The sequence below is a fragment of the Trachurus trachurus genome (genome assembly GCF_905171665.1).
Source record: "Trachurus trachurus genome assembly, chromosome: 6".
In the NCBI taxonomy this organism is placed as follows: Eukaryota; Metazoa; Chordata; class Actinopteri; order Carangiformes; family Carangidae; genus Trachurus; species Trachurus trachurus.
Genome location: NC_139897.1, coordinates 18,827,407 through 18,844,513, shown reverse-complemented (window position 1 = coordinate 18,844,513; position 17,107 = coordinate 18,827,407). Strand labels below are relative to the sequence as shown.

The window sequence follows — 17,107 nt, the reverse complement described above, 5'->3', positions numbered from 1 at the left end:
CATTCCAAAACCCACCTCTCTGTTTGATAAATGAATGTGTATGTCATATTTCTAGGACGAATAGCTGAGGTGAAGGCCAGATTGAATCTGGACCGAGATACAATTTATGATATCATTAATGTGGAAGGGCGTCAGGACGACTCCGTCTTCATTCCAAGACATCTGTTCTTCCTCTCTCTCGCTGACCGTCTGCAAACTACCACTGCTTGTGTGTGTGTGTCAGTGCATTTGTGTGCGCGTCTGTGTTTTAAATTCTTGGTTTCACCAAACTAATATAAACAGTGAATAAATCTAGTGTGCAACTACGCCTTTACAAATAAAACCAGCATGCAAGTGTGTCTGTGTGTTTTCAGCGGGGAGCCAGCAGGAACAATAAATGGTGGGATTCGAGCATTGAAGGCAGAGAAGTTATTATGATTGCAGGGCTGGTGGGAGGGTACGGACAATCTGCTGCAACGATATGGTGCCAAGTTTAAAGTGCAGCTTGTGTTAGTTCTCTGTTCACATCTGCCACAAGAGAATTTCCACTTGTCTGTTTCAGCTTTTAAATCCACTGTTACATAATCATAACCACTCAGACTCAAAGGTCCCTGAATCACTGGTTTCCAGTCCAATCAAACATTGTATTTATTGGGCAGAGACTTAACAAAGAAGAAGGCCAGTGTTTACACTCTTAGTTTGCACAGCTTTTTCTGATTAATGATTTTAATTTTGTTTTCCTTGACGGTGACTTTACTATTGTGGCATCTCATCTGAAGTAAAATAGTATGAGAGCAGAGAACACAGAGGAGGTAAGTAAACGACTGGGAAAATTGCGGTCTTTTAAAGTGGAGCTTGCAGCCATATGGTGGTGAAAATAACCAGAGAGCACAGCAAAGAGCAGCAGCTTGGATAAACACTGAATTGGCCAGAATCCTTCCACTGTTGTTCAGGCGTCTGCTGACCATAACCCATGTCTTCTCACATTTTCCCACAAGGCCCAATGTTTCATTTGATATACTCTCTTGACTCATCCTCCTCCCTGTCTCTCTCCGCTTATGTAATAATGCTTTGATAAATAAACATTTCCTGGTTGCTTCGTTGTGTGATATTACTGAGTTGTTGACTGCAACCTCTTGTCTTCTTTAGATTACAGGCACTTGTACAACCACTGCCCGGGCCCAGAGTGGAACGTTATGTGCAGGGGCTGCTGCGAGTATGACGTGATCCGGTGTAAATGCCCACTTCAGGGGACTCCAGTGGGCTATGCCGTGCCCTGCTGTCGGAACGCCATCAATGAGTGCGATCCCTGCATCATCCATCCAGGTAGACACTGTCGATATGGACATAATTACTCCAGTTTGATAACATTGGAACGTACTCTTATACTCTACCAAAGGAAGAAGTTCTTGGAACTGAGTATTATCTGTTGAAATTATCCATATCATTTTATTTACCTATCAATCAGTCAGTATATCAAACTTTATTTCTCGAGCACCTTTCATACAAAAAAGCCCTGAATGCTTTACATGGTAAAATAATAAACAAAAAAGGACATTTACACACATACACATACATGCGCATTTGCACACACACACACACACACACACGCACACGCACACGCACACGCACACGCACACGCACGCACACGCACACGCACACGCACACGCACACGCACACGCACACACACACACACACACACACACACACACACACACACACACACACACACACACACACACACTTTACTTTTAAAGTAAAATTAAAACACAACAGAATTAAAAACACAGCCTTATAAAGTCATAATACAAACACTGCTGGAAATTCATACTGAGTGAGGAAAAACAGATTTTCGAGTTCATCTCTTTAGTGCAGCCTGACGCAATGCAAAGGTTTAGTTGACTGTAATTGTAATTTGATTTTCATACCTCTAACGGTATTAATCATTTATTGGTCTTATTGCTTACATCTGCGCTTCATGATTTTCTCTTACAGTAATGTGTTTTCCAAGGATTTAAATCAATGTTAATGATGATGATATCATTTGTGCAATACTAAGGCCTGCCTATCAGCTGCACAGCTGTTTGTATTGTAGCACGACAAACACTAAGATGGAAAGACTGAAAATAAGTTCTGTTTTTGTGTCTGATCTAATTTGTTTCTGGGCCAACTTCACATTGGCACCCTTTCTAGACTTACTGGCAGAATCCTCTTGTTTTGGCAGAGTGCTGGAGTGTATGAACACACTTGGAACTTTGATTTGTGAATGAAGTGGTTGTGAAGCTGTGTGTGTGTGAGTGTGTGTGTGTGTGTTTGTTCTCTGAGATAAGCACATCAATGTCTGTGTAACATGTATGCAAAGTTCAGGAGGCCACAAACCAGAGATGTCTGCACATGTGTACTGCAGCTTACACACATACCATTTACTCATAGAAGGATGTCATGTTTTCCTCTCAGCTTGAATGTGGTCATGTTTTCCTTTATTGGAGAAAAACATCTGTTGAGAGTTAAATGCATACCTGTACATTTAGTTTTACTGTTAAACAAAAAAAAAAAGCAGTCCATCCTCTGCAAATGAACATGAATCATCTTCCTGCCCCTTCTGCTACAGTGAAAAATGATCTTAATGAGATTACCAACCAAAGAAAACACATATTAAATCAACATCGTCCCAACTTTGACAACTCTTTTAAAAGATTTAAAGAGACAGTTCAGGTTATTTGACCTGGGGTTGTGTGAGGTAGTCCGGCACAGTAAGTGTGTCACCTGCAGTATATTTAGGTCAGTGCGCCACGATTTACGAGAGACGACCGGAAGCACAGGCACAGAGCGGTTACATTTTTAAAAGACCTTCACCAAAACAATCCATTTTCCAATAAGACTATTTTCAGCACTTCATCTTCCCATGAAAACAAAGAGAAATTTTGCTCTTTCTGATTCACTCAGCTGATCTGCGGCTGTGGTGTAAGTCTTGTCCTTAGGAATACGGACGTTCAGCGGCAGAGAATGATGAAGCACCAAAGTACAGTGCTGTCCCTTTGATGGGGGCTGTTTGTGTACTTTGTATTCAGTCTGACTCCTGCTTTCCTGTAATATTTCTCCCGGCTCTGTTTCTTTCAGGTTGCAGTGTATTTGAGAACTGTAAGCGCTGCAACAATGGGACATGGGGCCCAAGGGATGACTTCTTCATTAGTGGCCAATACTGCGCCGAGTGTCGACCCGGCTGGTCTGATGGAGATTGCCTGAGTGGGTCTCTTCATTCTCCTTATTACAAATCCTACATGGCTTCATTATAGATGTTTGTATGTTTCCCCTATACTGTGTACATGTGTTTTGCTTTCCTGTTTATTTAACTTCTGTGCCAACTGGGAAAGCTGCTGCATGCCCAGGGGCCGTTATAGCCAAGATTCAGGAACCCCATAAAACAATTTAATATATAACAGTTGGACGTCGACTATAGCTTTCTCAATATGCAAATGCTCCACCAAAGGCTACAAGAGGCATACATTTAATTAAAAGGCTGCTGAATGTCTTTGTTGCTCCTGTGTGTATTGTGTTCACACTTCTTTATGCTGTTGAGAACAACATGGGGCTTTTAAAGAGTCTTTGGAAAGTCAAGTGTAATTACTTTTGGTTTAAATGGCATCACAAACAGCTGAATGACCCCCAGAATAATAATTAAGCTGTAATTAACATCCTCTGAAATTTAAGTGGCAACCTATTTCTACACAACTTTCCAAAATGGAATTCCTCATGTGTTTTCAGAGTGTGGGGGAGTGATCCGTAAACGACAGGGCCACTTGGTGCTGGAGAGTTATCCCAACAATGCTCGGTGTGAGTGGACCATACAGGTGGACCGTCCCTTTACCATCGAACTCAGGTAAAATCATCAGGGTCCTGAGTTTCTTGTAAGATTAATAATAAGCAAAGCATGTTAGTACGTTAAGGATAACCAACTTTATTAGGATTCATCCTCTCGGGGATCATGAATACTAATACAACATTTCAAAGCAATCTATGCAGAATTATAACCAAGACCTAAGTGCTGGATCGACCGAGAAAAAGACATTACCATAGAAAAAGCCACTCTAGTACTTATGAGGCTAAAAGAGAAAAGGGTCGACTGCAGACAAGTTATTCTGAATAATTCACAGACGTTGCTGTCAACAGTTTTCATTGGAGCTATTTTCTACTGAGGAATCTATTTTAAATTATGGACAAGTTCTTAATTTCAGCCAAAACGTAAAAAGACAATAGTTGATGCGGATACACAGCTTACAGAAAAACGCAGATAGGTTAAATGTGTACAATAAAGAATACAGCAAAACTTTGTCTTAATAAAGTCCAAGTCAGCACAGTTTAATCTGGCAATATTAATGCTTGAGTTTTTGCAATCCTCATTGTCCATCTGCAATAGTTATTAAAAGCCCAGCTCGTTGAAGTCATATTTTCCCTCTGTTCAGATATTTCTGCAAGATGTATGTTGGGGACCGGTGGCAAGTCTACAACAGAATTTGGAAACCACACAATCTCTTTTTTGAGGAAAGTTATTACTTTTCAGTCCTGTGATAGCTTTCTATTTCTGTAATGTTCTCCATTACACAAAACACATTTTATAGATGAGCATTTGTGCAGGGCTTTAACAGACCAAAAGCTCCATACAGTCAGATTCAGACAGAGCATGCAGTGCATATGGCAGTGGTTTGTTGTGTGCATAAAAGACATTTAACGATTCCATGTGTTCAATATGTTTTTTTTTTCTATAAAGCTTTGCATTAAACTTAGCAACCGTGAACTGTGACATACGCTAGACTGCAACTCCAAATCTATTCTGTCAGGACAAATGCCAATATAGGCACAGCTAATGTTTAAATGTCATATTTTATATACTTAGTATGTGGCATAAATCCAAGAAAGCCTCTAAATGAAATAGCGCTGCTGTGCTCAGAGATAGACTAATGGAAAGTTATACCTTTGTGCCACTGGGGAATTCCTGGCAGGCTTCTCTTGTATATTTCTGTCTTTAACTACTGTTGCTCACTGTACACTCTCATCACAAGCAACATATTTACTGAATTACAACTGGCATTAATTATTTGGAGCTGCTTCAGGCCACCATTAAGCATTTCCGTAAATCCCATTAGTCTAAGCTTCCCTGACCCAAGGGTCTATGATAAAGGATAAAATTAGAGGATTTGGGTGCATGCCATTGTCCTATACAAAGTTCAACAGTCCTTCATGTCTGTTCCAATGTTCGGCTGGGGAGATTACATCTGAAATGGCCCAGGAGGGGGAACGAAGACTCCTTTGTGTTTTTTCCTAACACAGCTGGCAGTCATCTCAATGTCACACTCACTGCAACCAAACCAAACAGCTCATGAATTGAAAGTGTCTATTTTAATGTCCTCTAAAAGTCATTATAGTCACATATGTAAACAGGCCACAACTTCTGGATGTCCTGACTGTTGAAAGCACACAAAGGATGTTTTGGAAACGTTACCTAGAAGTTTTGCACCAGGAATCCTCGGCCCTCTTACTACTTGTTTTGGAAACAAGATTGTGCAATCAACATGTTCAGTAGGAGTAATGAATATATTTAATAGACATTTACCGGCCGCAGATCTGAAATAACGAGAATCCTGTTTATAGACTGGGATTAGCAGTGCTGTTTATCAACATTTTTTATTGCCAGGGTAGGTTACATAAATGTAATGGCAGTCACATGTGCTCATAGGCTGTTTGATAGGCACACTGAGAGTGTTATGGGTAGCTCACCTATTATGGGAGTGAGATATTTTTTAAGAAGTTCCCAAAGCTTGCTAAAGTCAAAACTCCAAAGATAGGAATCTGTCTTTGGTTTATTTTTGTCTTTTCCATTTTATTTTGGCTGCCAAGTGAACTTGATACTGGGTATTTCATCTTTGCTTGTATAATGTTGGAACAGAGTTGGTAAGTACAGTAATTATAGGATCTTACTTGTCTATACCTGCCTTAGCCATGATCTCAGGTGTTTTTCTTCTTTACTGCTGTAAATGAATTAGCTCCCATGAGTCTTTGTTGCACTGAAAGCAGAAGAAAAAAGAAGAAATGTAAATCTTTGACTCCTATAACTGCTGTGGTAAAAAATGAGACACATTTCACACAACATTAAGAACCGTAATCCGTGTAATAGTGGGCAAATCACCTTTAGCAGCTGTTAATATATTCAGTTGCTGTCATTACTGTTCATTACTTGTTTGCTGGCTGGAGATTTTAAAGCTTCAGTGCCATGGTGCCAGGGTTGATGTGGCACTGCCAGGGAACACAGGTGCTCTCATAATCCAGTAAAACATACCCAACCCTTTTCCTACAAAGAGTCTATTGTTACTTTTCTTCTCTTCTCTATCACATTCATAAAACGGGTCAGGATAAAAAGTAGTATACTGTACAATTAGGGAATGTTTTAGTTTGTGACTGCTTTTTCTTTTTTTGTTTATGCTCTTCTTCATATCAACAGGTTTATGATGCTCAGTCTGGAGCATCACCATTCTTGTCGTTATGACTACGTGGAAGTCCGAGATGGCGACAACATCAACTCAGGTGTTATTGGACGATTTTGTGGAAACAACAGACCTGCCCCTATCCACAGCTCTGGCAACAGTTTGCACATACTCTTTGTGTCTGATGGTTACAAGAACTTTGATGGATTCTTTGCCATTTTTCAAGAAAGCTCGGGTAGGTCAGACTCCTGCATCAGGTCACAGCAATGACAAAAGTACCACTAATATCCATAATAAATCTTTTTTAGTTCCACACTTGCGAGGATCTGACGCATTCCATACCCCTAATCTCACCCCCGTTGTTGCTTTATAGAGTACACCTCATCTCATAAAGGTATAATCAATGAACAAAGGGGCCTTTTGGGGTCTAGGCGCCAACAGATGCAAACAGTAGACGAAAGAAGTTTCCACACCTCCTTATTTCCACTGGTCAGACTCCAGTGTAAAAATATATAAGCTTTGGCTTTGACTGACACCTTCACAATTTGGCAAATGCCTAAATGGGCCGTTGAAAAAAATGAGGTCTGACCAACATGTCCGCACTTTCCAGAAATGTCCTCATTCTCAAGGTTTAAAACTTACAAGCGGACATGCACACACGCACACACACACATACGTACGCACACACACACACACACACACACACACACACACACACACACACACACACACACACACACACACACACACACACACACACACACACACACACACACACACACACACACACACACACACACACACACACACACACACACACACACACACACTTTACCAGTGGCAAAGCCAGAACTAGTAAAAGTAAACAGAGGCTTTCTGTGTGAAATGACATTTAAATGGCACCAGCTTGACTATGAATCCCTTAATATAGTTTGGTGTGAACAGCCATTCCCTTTGGCATACAGATAATGTCATTCTATTGCTGATAATACATTAATTTTTTTCTTTTTCTTTTTGCACCCTAATACCTTACACGTGCGGTCACAGCTTGCAGTTCCTCTCCTTGCCTACATGATGGGACTTGTATCCTGGACACTTCTTACACGTACCACTGTGCCTGTCTGGCTGGCTACACAGGCAAGAGGTGTGAAAATGGTGAGTTTGTAACATGACTACATCCCTACAGTGTGATCATCCTTGAAAAATACTGATATTATATATTTTAGGGAAAAATCTAAGTGAGGAAAGACAAAATCTTCCATCTCACATGAAGTATCAGAGAGACATGCATAATTCTATTGACACTTACGAAATCCCATAATTATTTTATTAGGTTTCTTCTGAAATCAGACACACCTAGTTACAGTAAACTTACTGAGAATTGACTTCTTCCTGTTGTTGCTATCCGGAGATTGTCGGTGATTCACTGTCACGAGGGAGGGGTCTGTGGTTTGGACTGAGTTCAGGCCAGCTGCCTCCTTGTCCATAGTCAGCTCCATCTTTGGTTTGGGCCAGTCACCTTTCAAGAAATATTAACAAATTTTCAGCAGAAGGGCTGCAAATCCAGATTACCACCCAAACAAATATGTTTGCATGACATTGTGTTTTTTGAAAATACTTTACCCTACCCTAAAATGCCCTACTCACAGTACACCCTCTGCAAGATCCTGCAACCCCATTCACTGTTTTTGTTTTTCAGATGGTGTCGTTTTTACTGCTAAATTTCAGTCTATGAAACCAATGGTGAAGCAATTCTACTTCTATAACACAAGGCAGCTTTTCCATTGGAGTAGGCACCCCCCAATAAAAAGACAGGCGTTTCATTCCACACAGTGTGCATTCATTCATATTCCCATGAGGAATCCTCAGATGTTAATTTTAATGGAAAAGAGCTGGAATAACACTAATCTCTCAGATTTTGAAGGGGAAACATAGAAACATTTTTGCAGCCAATGGAGAATTTTAAGTACAAACCTGACATCAACTGTATTTTATATCTGCACTAATCAACCTGTCATCTGCTGTAAGGCTGTGTTAAATCTCATTGGGTATGGGAGAATGTGACATATTATTGCAGAAACTCACAATAGGAAATAGGTTGTCTTTTTTTTTTCTTGCTCCGGCACAGTTTAATCGATTTTTGAGTCTAATCTGTTTTGGAGTGCATTATTCAGCGTACAGTAGGTTCCAGTGCATTTATGAAAGGAATGAAGATTCACTTACAGCATGTGTGTGATGAACACAGTGTTAGCATTCCTCCATAATAAGCCCAGACTCATCTCATTCTGTCTGTGGACACAATCTGACATGGAAGATGGATCATTTAGCAAAACACAAGAATGCGTACATCACCTCAGGGTGCTTCTTTTTTTTTCTTTTTCTTTTTCTTTTTGAACAAAACAAACACATTCAAAAGAGGTCAGCTACAGTTGACTTTTCCACTATTGGTTAGCCAAGAGCATTCTCCATTGCCTAAGGGACTAAAGGTTGGAAATGCCGTAAGGCCCAAATGCCAGATTATAGGGAGGGTTCCATGGTTTTGGACCCATAAAACCACAAACATTACATTTCATAGATCTGACCTAATTCAAAGTCAACAACACAGAAAAACCCCTGAGGGACCATGTCACATGCTGTAATAGTATGATGAATGTGGTGTTAATATGTGTGTTTGAGCTTCTGCTAACTAACACATTTGTGAGCACACTTGCAGTTTGTCTTCAGTATAGAAATACATGCTTCATTCACAAAATACTAAAGCAATTACACAATAAATTCCCCATTTGTGACATAGATAGTTTTTTTTTGCACTAGGTTGTCATATAACAGAGTTACACATGGTATTCCACAACCACATAACCAATCTTTACTATCCCACTTCATAAAACCCACTTTTACAGCACTGGAAAATTGAACAGTTTGACTAAAGCTCTTTTATTGCATCTATTTCTTCCTCATTTACAAGCAGTGTGTGAAAGTCTTGCTGTGACCTGTTCACACTTTACCACAATTGGTGAAATTATTCATTAATAGGCCTCAAAGGTATCAGGCAGTGCGTTTAAAGCTCAGGACATCTTTAAATCTAGAGTAATGAGTGTGAGAGCTGAGACTAGTTTGTGGGTTACCTGTCTGACCTACGAACGCCAGAAGGCATTGAATTCATTGAGGGTCTATTTGTGTGGTCTTTTGCAGCAGAGAGGGACAATAAACTGATGTGAAGGAAATACTAGACATGCCTCCTAAATCTTCTACGCATCCTGATCTTGTAATTCAGCCCCCCCAAAAAAAAGAAAGAAAGGAAAATAGTGCAACCTGTGTTCATACATACACGCCTGTCTTTCCACTCAGTGCTGGGATGCCGCCGGCCTCCTGTGCCTACCCATGGATCCACCGAGGGTGTGTTTCACTACTCAGGGGCACGGATCACTTTCCGCTGTGATCCTGGGTTTGAGCTGCGGGGCTATCGTACTGCCATCTGCCTGAGTGATGGTACTTGGAGTGCACCTGCCCCAGAGTGTGGTAAGGCAATGATGCGAATTGTTGTTTTTTCTATCACATAATAATAACTTGTGTTTTGGGAAAGTTATATGTGTCTCATTTGCTTGTATTTGGATGCCATTTACATATGCTGCTCATGAGATGGCAACGATTGTGGAAAATGTCTTTTCAGCATCTAAACGTCTGATTTTCTTTCCGGTTTCCAGTGCCAGCGGAAAGAGTCTGTTCCCTACCTCCCAAGCCAGCACATGGGAATCACTTCTTGGTTTATGGACCTAATGACGTCCTGATTGCGCTACAGTACCTGTGCGACCAGCCCTATGAACTCAGTGGGATCTCCCAGAGAACTTGTCTTCCTAACAACACTTGGAGCGGGATTCCTCCTGTTTGCACCAAAGGTCAGACTCTGGAATTGCTGTTATTCCAGAAAATAAAACTGTTAAGTCTTTTGCAAATAGTTTATTTAGATTTTGCCTTAATGATGGTATCAGTTTTTAATGGATCATCAATGCCTTGAGACATCGAGCCACGGGACAACTTTGAACAAAAAGCTATCTGACAATTCAGCAACAATCTTTTTTTTTCTCTCTACTCACAGTGAACAACACTCTCACTGAAGCAGATAAGGAAAACAACAAAGCAAAAAGCACCGAAAGTGGCCAAGAAACCAAAACATACAGTGACAAAGATATCAACACACCTAAAGAGAAGAGTCAAGAGAACACTGCTGGAGAAAAAGAAAGTCCTAAAGGGAAAGATATAAACACTGAGCATGAGAATACAACAACAGTTGACAGGGAAGATAAATACACTGGGACCATTCCAGAAAAACCTGTGGCTGAGGATAGGAATGAAGAGGAAATAAATACTCCATCAGAGAAACCTGGTGGAAGCACCAAAGATAAAGTGGATAGTAAAGACACAGATAACAGCCTGAACACAGTTGAAAAGAAAGAACCAGAGGCTGTAACGCCACCTGAGAAAAAAGAAGACAGTCCAGACATAAACGTGGGCACAGGAAAGACTGATATCACAGAGATAGTTGTGATAAAAGACAAAGGGCAAGAAGAGCAGGGAAGAAAAGAGGGTCAGGTGAATGGAAAAAGGGATCCAGACAAAGTGGGCCCTAATGATACCAAGCTGAGGACTGTCATATCTGAGGGTGAAAACACAGTAGAGATATTTGAACTGGAAATGACAAAAAATAACACTGTTACATATGATACAAAGGACACAAAGAAAGAAAATAATACCATTGGTTCTCCAGAGCCTGGGAGGAAAATCATTCCCACTAGAGTCAACATTACACAGTACATCCTGTACAGGGGGGGAGGTGAAGACGACGGGAAACCAAAGGAAAAAGCAACAATTGAAGAGGATAAGACAGAGAAGGATCCTGCTGAGAAAACAGAGGAGGAGTTGGAGAGAGAGAAAGAGGAGAAAGACAAAGAAAAGGAGAAAGAAGTGAACCAAAGCTTCAGTGGTAAGAAGCTTATTTAGAAAAAACTAATTAAAATGCACAGTACCCCAACTTTTCCCTGCCGTTTACCTCACCTACCGTCTGTTCCCCTCCTGCAGAGAAAAGCTGCCCTCCTCTCCCGCGACTCTACCACGGCTACCACCAGGTGGTGCCAGGGTTGGAGCCTCAAACAGTGGAGTTCTTCTGTAACCACTCTTATGCTCTCAGTGGTGATACCCGACGTAGCTGCCAGCCAGATGGTACCTGGAGTGGCAAACAACCCCTCTGTATCCGAGGTACTGCCATCTGTTTTGTCACTGATTCTTTAATTTGCTTAATTACTAATGAGCATATTAGCTGGCTGCTGGGAGACCTGTGGAAGCAACCTGCATTATAACATCCCACCAGCCTTTTTTTCTTTTTCTTTTTCTTTTTTTTTAGCTAATATGTATAAAGTTCTTAAGCACTAAATGTTAAATAAATGCTAAATGCTAATGTTAAATGGTGGAGAGTAAAACCTTCTTGCAGTACAGTAATCCATCAAGCCTGGGGCTGTAAATATTAATTAGTTCTTAATGGATTTTGGCCTGTCTGCACTGCAGCTCAGTGTGCCAAAATGTAAGTGGTTGAACCGTCTATTAGCTTGAATTTAACAACTAGGGATGAAGCAGCCAAGGGTTTTTTTTTCAACCTGGCAACCCAAAAGTCGAACTTTTTTAAGGTAAACAGCTTTTATAGATGACGTCTTAAAGATTATGTCAAACTTTGGCAAAATGCTCTCTCTCTCTCTGAATGTGTGAAGAAACAAGCAAACAGTTTGACCTTGTTTCCAGTTTATGCTAAACTAAGCGTACAGAAATCAAAGTGGTACCAAAGTAATTCTTGGCAAGAAAGCAAATACACAAATGTCAAACTAATCATTATTAAAGCCATTATTGGCAGTGTCTAAAACCCTTGTAAAGTAGCATATGTCTTACAAGACAGGACAGTAGTATCATTAAATACATTTTACAATTCCCCTCAGTCAAGTCACAGTTCCACTCTTTCTGTTTCTTGAATTTCCAGTAGCTCCATTCAGAACACATGAGATTTAATGTGTATAATGTTCTGTATGTGTATGTTCATATGTATGTTATATTTGCAGCATGTCGGGAGCCCAAAGTGTCAGAACTGGTTAAACAAAGAGTTATGCCCCCTCAGACACCATCCAGGTAAGTTTACAAATGCATATAGAAAGTTCCAAGTGGCTGAATAACTCCTCTGTGTTTCTTTTTCTACACTCACATTCAAAAGAATGTACTCAACCTAAGGGGTATGTCTACTGTGCACACCCCTGGTTTCTTCTTTTCCTCAGAAAGACACCCGTGCATAAGTTCTACTCCTCTTTGCTGGGCCGACAGCTCCAGTCTGACGGCCCCACCAAGGGCCCCCCTGTACTCCCCCAGTTGTCACCGGGCTTCCACCACCTTTACACACACATTGAGTATGAGTGTGCCTCTCAGTTCTACCAGCACTCCGGCAGTTCTCGTCGCACTTGTTTAAAAACAGGAAAATGGAGTGGGCGCCATGTCTCCTGTTCACCAGGTGAGGGCAGCAGAGGACTATTACTTAAATGACTACTGCGAGTAACAGCAGGATAAACATGCTGACACTTATTTCAATTAACATCCGCATATCTACAGTGAGATGTAGATACAACATTAATGTCCATTATGGAGACATAAAGCAGCGCCCTCCACACATATACTCACTGCCTCTAATTGCTGAGACTGAGTAATACCATGTCAGCTTCTTCACCCGTCTCTTAGGAATTCTTACTAAGCCACAGAGCTGTAGCTCACTCATTACTAAGTGAAAGTCCCATTAGCCGTCTAGTACAGCAGAGATATGAGACTGAGGGAAGAGTTCAAAGCACAAGCATCTTTGATAATAGAAGAGATTTTGTCCTGGCTATACCACATGTCTCCTCTTTATTCATGAACAGCAACAGCACCTCTGGTCAAAGGTTTAAACACAGTGGTGGCAAAGATTCTCACAGATGATGAAATAGTTACATCATCAATGTATCATTGATTCCTCTGTGACGGCCCTTGTTGACAAAGCAGCCATTCATGCATGGAAAGATTCACTCAAGTAACTTGATGATACAGGATATCCTTGTAGGGGAACCAAGTAGACAGGTGGAGTTGGTCATACTTGTTCGACATATTTGGAGCATGAGTTCTCAGTTTACATTAGCCTTCATTTGTTGGTTTCTCTAAAAAAAGCAAATTAATGATACTGCTTATTATACTGTGTCTGAATTGAGTCTACACTCTATCAAGAAATGTTACATAAATATCATCCCATAAAACCAGCAGTCTGCATAAGCTTGTTTTGCTCAGATTGTTATACATCTAGTATTTTACCACCAGGACTTATAGCTCAAGGTGAGAGACACTTGCATCTCTGAGTGGAATGAAATAAAACTGGACCAGCCACTTTAATTAACATATATAGGAATCATTGAATGGACTCATCATGAAAAGACGTTGTGTCTGTAGGCAACTTTAATAAAGGAGCTTTGGACAATCTCTAAACAATTGCAGTAGAGTCGTCACATTCTAGCTGCTCATAGTATTAAGGGACAAAGTAGCAAAGGCATCTTAGAAGTAAAAAAAAGTCTGTTTATTCATGGCTGTACTTAAAAGGGATAAGACGTTCAAATCCTCCCTCTGTACATTTTATGCACATTTTGTGGAGGGTAAGTAAACGAATATACTATGTCTATGCTGATGGACCATTTAGAGATTTTCTTTAAAAAATGATTCAGTGCACTAAGGCTTCCTTCATGAATTAGAGACTCTCGCATTTGACATCTTTGCCACTGCTTAGCATTTTGGCAAACCATCTTTAAAATAGCAGCTTATGTGCAACTTTAAAATAGAAGCTCAACAATTCATAGACAATCTCCCAGCAGTAAATGTTGACACAGTCTCAGTTCAAGTCTAAGTCTCTTTCCTATCATCCTGCCCTCCCCTTCATCACGGTCTCCCTCTCATCCTGTCACCTCCTCTTTGGCAGTGTGTGGGAAGCATCCCACCTTTGACCCAGAGAGGCCAGAAGAGGCTCACTGGCCTTGGCTGGCAGCCATCTACCGCCGTTCCACCAACGGCATAGAGACCAAGGTGACCAAGGCAGACAGCCTGGCAGGGTCCCTGAAGAAGGATGGCCGAGCAGGAACTGGCAACCACGATGAGGCTTCTGACTGGCAGCTGGTGTGCAGCGGGGCTCTGGTGAACCAGCGGAGCGTGGTGGTGGCAGCTCACTGTGTGACAGAGCTGGGGAAGGTGTATCCTCTGGATGCAGCAAAGATCAAGGTGGTGGTGGGGAAGCATTATCGTGATGATCGCAGGCAAAGTAAAGGTCTCCAGCACCTGAGGGTAAGCTACTATACTGGATGTCTCCCTATTAGTTTACTGATGAAGGCAGTTTATGATATATACAACATATATGACAAATCCAAACTACAGTATACAGCCCACATTTTACATTTTATCTATAGCAAACACTATAGCTAAGTAATGTAAAAGCAGGCTAAAACACGCAGAATATTTCCTGGTTCAATAGTTAGTCCTTCCTCACATTTTCAGCTTGTTTTCTTATATTCCTCTTTATCAAACATATAAGTCAGTGTCTTTCATTTTTAGGTTGCCTCCATCGCAGTTCATCCAAACTATGACCCCAATATTCTGGACTCTGACATGGCTGTGGTCAAGTTATTGGACAAAGCGAGGGTTGGGGAGAAGGTGCTGCCCCTCTGCCTCTCAGAAAGCCAGGCAGAAGAGGTGACCTCTGGACAGGGACTTGTAACAGGCTGGTCTCCGCTGCCTGATTCAAGTTTAGGCGGCGATGAGAGAGCGAGGGTCGGGGTGGTTCAACTCGCCGACATAGTCCCGTGTGAGCAGCAGTATGCTCGTAACGGCGTGCCAGTCAGTGTCACAGACAATATGCTCTGTGCCAGCCAGAAGCCTGACTACGGATCCTCTAACATATGTCCGTCTGATACCGGGGGAATCCTCGTCCTCTCTGCCACAACTGACAAACGAGCCACCAGCAATCAAAATCCCTCTCTCGGCTTTGCACAGGGGCAGGGGGAGAGCAAAGGGCTGTGGAGGCTGCTGGGACTGGTGAGCTTTGGTTATGACCAAGGGGAGTGTGACCCCGACCTCTACACAGTCTACACACATGTAGCCAACTTCAAAGACTGGATAGGGAATAATATGAAATAAAAATCTACTGTCTGACTCACCTTTTACCTACTTCAAAAATATTTAAAAGCCTTTGTATCGTATTGTCCTCTCCCTTATGTTTGTCTGCTTTCAATCTTTTTGTCCTCTCTAAGCTTTTTTTTTTTTTTTCATGCACAAGGGCATTTTCTTACATAATGCAGAAGCAACACTGGACAATGCAGTGCTCTAACTGAAGGGGGTGCTAACACATCAGATGTGCCGGGCATCAACCTTTTATCAGAAGACTTTAACTCCTCTTTTCAGGTCCCTCAGCCTGAGGTTACAGACTTGAAAGTGACCAGAAAACCATGTCAGTCCTCTGGTGGACTCTGGTTTGTATTGTAACTCATTGGTCTGTATATATGTTGTAATGTACTGAGTTATTCTATCAATTCATACGACTCCAGAGATGTATATATTGTATTGAAATACTGAAAAATGAAGACGTTTGTAATTAAAGAAAATATGGGGGTAAAATCTTGTCATGAGTGTGATTGATTTTCATTATAGTGAGAAACTTAGCATGTACAAATACTTTTACTGAGATGGGAACAAAATTGAATCGTGAGATGTGATGTGTGATGTGAAAAGACACACCTTATATTTGCTCCATGGTGCGCACAGTGGGTTTGCGCTGTGAAGCAAATGAATCCAGGTCAGATCAGTACCGCCAGAGACCATAAGCGGAGCATGTTACTCACAGATCAATTCTCTCTGCTGTGCTCAAATTAAATCAATTACTTTCATTCTGACCCTCTTCCATTATTCAGAAGAGAGTTTACATAGTAGCTGTGCAGGTTGTATCAACTTCCAAAAGGGGGCAATAAAGAATAATTTCACTATGATTAGCAGTGTCACTAGAGATGCTGGGCTCTGATTGTTGGTCCATTCATTCTTCATTTCAAAATAGCTGAAATTATAAATAGCTTTATGTGAGCAATTAAGGAAGACAAAACACAGTACAATAAAACAAAAGTGAAACAATTACATACACTAACCCAGAGAAGACACCCTATGAAGATGTAAGTCAGCAAGCCTCAAGCAGGAAAGTAAAAACCTTAACATATGTGAAGGCAAATCATGGACCCATGGAAAAACATTGGCATTGTTAGCTGTCATATCTCTGATGGGTCAATTATGTTTCTATCTCTGCAGATAGGGTTAAGCGACAGAATGGGACCAAATCAAGTGTGTAAGAAAGAGAAAAGCAAGGGTGTAATTGTTCAGATCCATGTGGTGGATAAAAAACAGCAGTTTTCAAGGACCATGCTTACAAATATTTTTTAGTTTTGGTGTAGTTACAGGGCTGTCTCTAGCAATCCAGCGGCACACTGCAATTTTTGTGTCACAATTCCATGTTTTACATTTTTCTGCTCACCGCTTCACATAATGCTGAAAGTTCTCTATCATTTTTATCATAA

The 17,107-nt window shown here is 41.1% G+C and overlaps 1 protein-coding gene across 4 annotated transcripts in view; it reads left to right on the top strand.

Annotated features, from left to right (window-relative positions):
- Positions 1–16,131, top strand: part of pamr1b (peptidase domain containing associated with muscle regeneration 1b) — a 61,877-nt gene extending 45,746 nt beyond the window's left edge. For all 4 annotated transcript variants that reach the window (XM_083973275.1, XM_083973274.1, XM_083973273.1 and 1 more), the window contains 13 exons: positions 1,129–1,305; positions 3,100–3,225; positions 3,745–3,859; positions 6,476–6,693; positions 7,506–7,613; positions 9,807–9,977; positions 10,163–10,354; positions 10,555–11,439; positions 11,535–11,711; positions 12,560–12,626; positions 12,770–12,999; positions 14,479–14,837; positions 15,105–16,131. In XM_083973275.1, coding sequence (XP_083829401.1) covers positions 1,176–1,305; positions 3,100–3,225; positions 3,745–3,859; positions 6,476–6,693; positions 7,506–7,613; positions 9,807–9,977; positions 10,163–10,354; positions 10,555–11,439; positions 11,535–11,711; positions 12,560–12,626; positions 12,770–12,999; positions 14,479–14,837; positions 15,105–15,686 — 3,360 coding nt within the window. In that variant the 5' untranslated portion in view covers positions 1,129–1,175 and the 3' untranslated portion in view covers positions 15,687–16,131. The remainder of the gene's footprint in view (positions 1–1,128; positions 1,306–3,099; positions 3,226–3,744; positions 3,860–6,475; positions 6,694–7,505; positions 7,614–9,806; positions 9,978–10,162; positions 10,355–10,554; positions 11,440–11,534; positions 11,712–12,559; positions 12,627–12,769; positions 13,000–14,478; positions 14,838–15,104) is intronic.
- The last annotated feature ends 976 nt before the right edge of the window (positions 16,132–17,107 follow it).